General features: G+C 45.4%; 1 protein-coding gene across 1 annotated transcript; it reads right to left on the bottom strand.

Moving 5' to 3' along the window:
* Positions 1-104: 104 nt before the first annotated feature.
* LOC104520690 (importin subunit beta-1-like) lies at positions 105-1992 on the bottom strand (the record flags this gene model as incomplete). Its single annotated transcript, XM_010162446.1, has 2 exons — positions 105-305; positions 1810-1992. Coding segments are annotated over 2 exons (384 nt in total), but the record flags the coding sequence as incomplete, so codon positions are not given.
* Positions 1993-2344: the final 352 nt, after the last annotated feature.

Here is a 2344-nt window from a genome sequence, read left to right as displayed (position 1 = left end):
GGCTGGGGAGGGGAAAAAAAAAGGGGCTGGGGAGGGGTTGAGCCAGCATTTAAAAATATACTCAAAAGATACTCCAAATAAAATAGTACTCAAAACATCCTCACAATATCCTGACAGATGTATCCAATGGCCTCCAACGTCGACTCTTTCATGTGCTCTGTACTGTGCTGATTCGTGACGTTGGCTACCAACTGGGGAATGAGTTCAGGCCACTGGTTCATGGGGATCTCGGCGCAGGCGATGCCGGCCACGCACTGAGAGGCTGAGCTGGGTCTGTAGGTTTCTGTACCCAAGGTCTGCAAAACCTGCAAGAGAGATCAGCAGGTGAGTTTGATGTCCAGTGAGCAGAGAGGGACAGGTGCTGGCTTGTCACCAAAACCCTCACTCAATGTTATTCCAAACACAACCCTTCCCCAATAAAGCAGTTTGCTTCTTCTTCTGCTTTCTCCCACCACAAACAAGACTGTGACCATGGACAAATAATGTCTGACATCAACTTGGCCATGTTTGCCCCTTTCAGGCAGTGAGGTCCAGCTGTGTGATGACACCTGCTTGTCCCACATCCTTTAAATCCCATACACAACGCTCCGCGCCGTAACGCGCGGCAGTGACTCACTGAACAGTTCCTCCCGGCTCGTATTGTCAAGTGAAATTGTGAAAGTTAAACTAATTGTGGTTTAAAAATGCCCCCCCCTCAAATAACAGACTGTTTATGCCAAGATAATCTGAACAGGACTGAATAATTTCCTTTCTTTTTAATTACAATCAATCAGAAGAATGATTTTTTTTTTGTATACTTCAATAACATTTATTTTTTTTAAATTAATGGAGGGAGGGGTGTGGATCTGTTTTAATATTTCCAGTTATTTATCTTCATTTTCCATATATCCACTTAACAAACACTGTATTTCTAATGTCACTTGACAAAAACCAGTTGCAAAGTGGCTTTGTTCCCTTCAGTACATGGCAATATCACAGCTCTTCTTTACACTTTACATTCCCCCTTAGCTATCAGCAATTTAAATAAGAGACTAAGGTTGGGAAGTGATGACAGTATAACTTTATTCTGCTCTATATAGATTCTATTAACACAAAAACATTATATACAGTGTATGGCCAACTTGTATCAATTACATAATTGTGTACATCCAAGCACACCTTTGTCCCCTTTAGCCCCCCTGAAAAAAACACTAAGCCACCAGTTCTGCCACTGAAAATCCTGAACTTTAACTATCAAAAAGCACAAGAGTCCTCAAACAACTTCCCCATCTGTGTGAAAATGTAAGAATATAGTTTCCTATTTGGAACTTGCAAATTTTTGAGCATATTCTACTCTACAAATCTGTCAGGCCTGGTGTAAACATGTGTGTTCCAACACAGGATGCTGATGGGGATTGTCAGGCAGCTGAGGAAGCTGTTCAAGGATAAGGAGAAGCAAACACCAACCCAGTTGCAATCCCCCAGGCCCATTAGCTCCCACAACCACAGGAGACTCTTTGGAAAAGATCTGTAAGATCTTTGTAAAATCTCTTTGTAAGAGATTCAGAGGCTCTTTGCAAAAGTATTTATGGGTGTGAATTTCAAAGCAGGCACCTCATACCCATTTGGGGGGGGGGGGTTTAAGCCTAATAATTCCATCTATTAAACATAAAACACCCAAGCCAAGTGCAGATGACATTGCTTGTCTCATGAAAGGGAGCAACCAGCCAACAGAAGACTCCTCGGGTGGAGAAGGATGGACAAGACACTCGACGCTCATGAGCGACGCGAGAAAACAACAAGAGGAGAACAAAAAGTCACCAAACTTACGTAGTTCTTGACCTCCCTGCGGGCGTTGGCGTCGATGGCGAGCCATCTCTGTTGGTACTGAGCCTTGATGTCGGGGTCCTTGGATGTCAGGGAGTTCTTGATCTGCAAACCGGCCGCCACGCGGGCAACTTGGCTGTTGCCGGGGTTTGCCAGCACTCTGGACAGTTCCACCAGGAAGGTTGGCTGGGGAGAGAGGAGGGCTCAGCTCAGCACCCTGCACCTCCCCTCTACCCAGGGGGGAAAAACAACCCCATCCAACCCACCACCACTCATCCAAGCTCCTTCTCTACCAGGCCAAGAGCAAACCACGGCCACCGGGCGACAGCGGTGGCTCTGCCTCGAGATTACAGGTGTTAAGCTCCTCATTAGAACCTCTGGAAAGAGACCTGAGTAGGCAGTGACTTTGCTGGGTCTTTTTTTTTCTTCCAGCTTACTTGAGGGACTGTTACCTTCTGTGCTCCTGCCTGCTTTAAGTATTCCTTTAAATAAACTCCTCAGGTCGTTTGCCAAGAGATGTTATTTTCTGGATGGGTAT

Source organism: Antrostomus carolinensis, unplaced genomic scaffold (genome assembly GCF_000700745.2).
Source record: "Antrostomus carolinensis isolate BGI_N321 unplaced genomic scaffold, ASM70074v2 scaffold41402, whole genome shotgun sequence".
Taxonomy (NCBI): Eukaryota; Metazoa; Chordata; class Aves; order Caprimulgiformes; family Caprimulgidae; genus Antrostomus; species Antrostomus carolinensis.
Note: the sequence above shows the minus strand (reverse complement) of the source record. Positions and strands in the feature narration are given on the sequence as shown.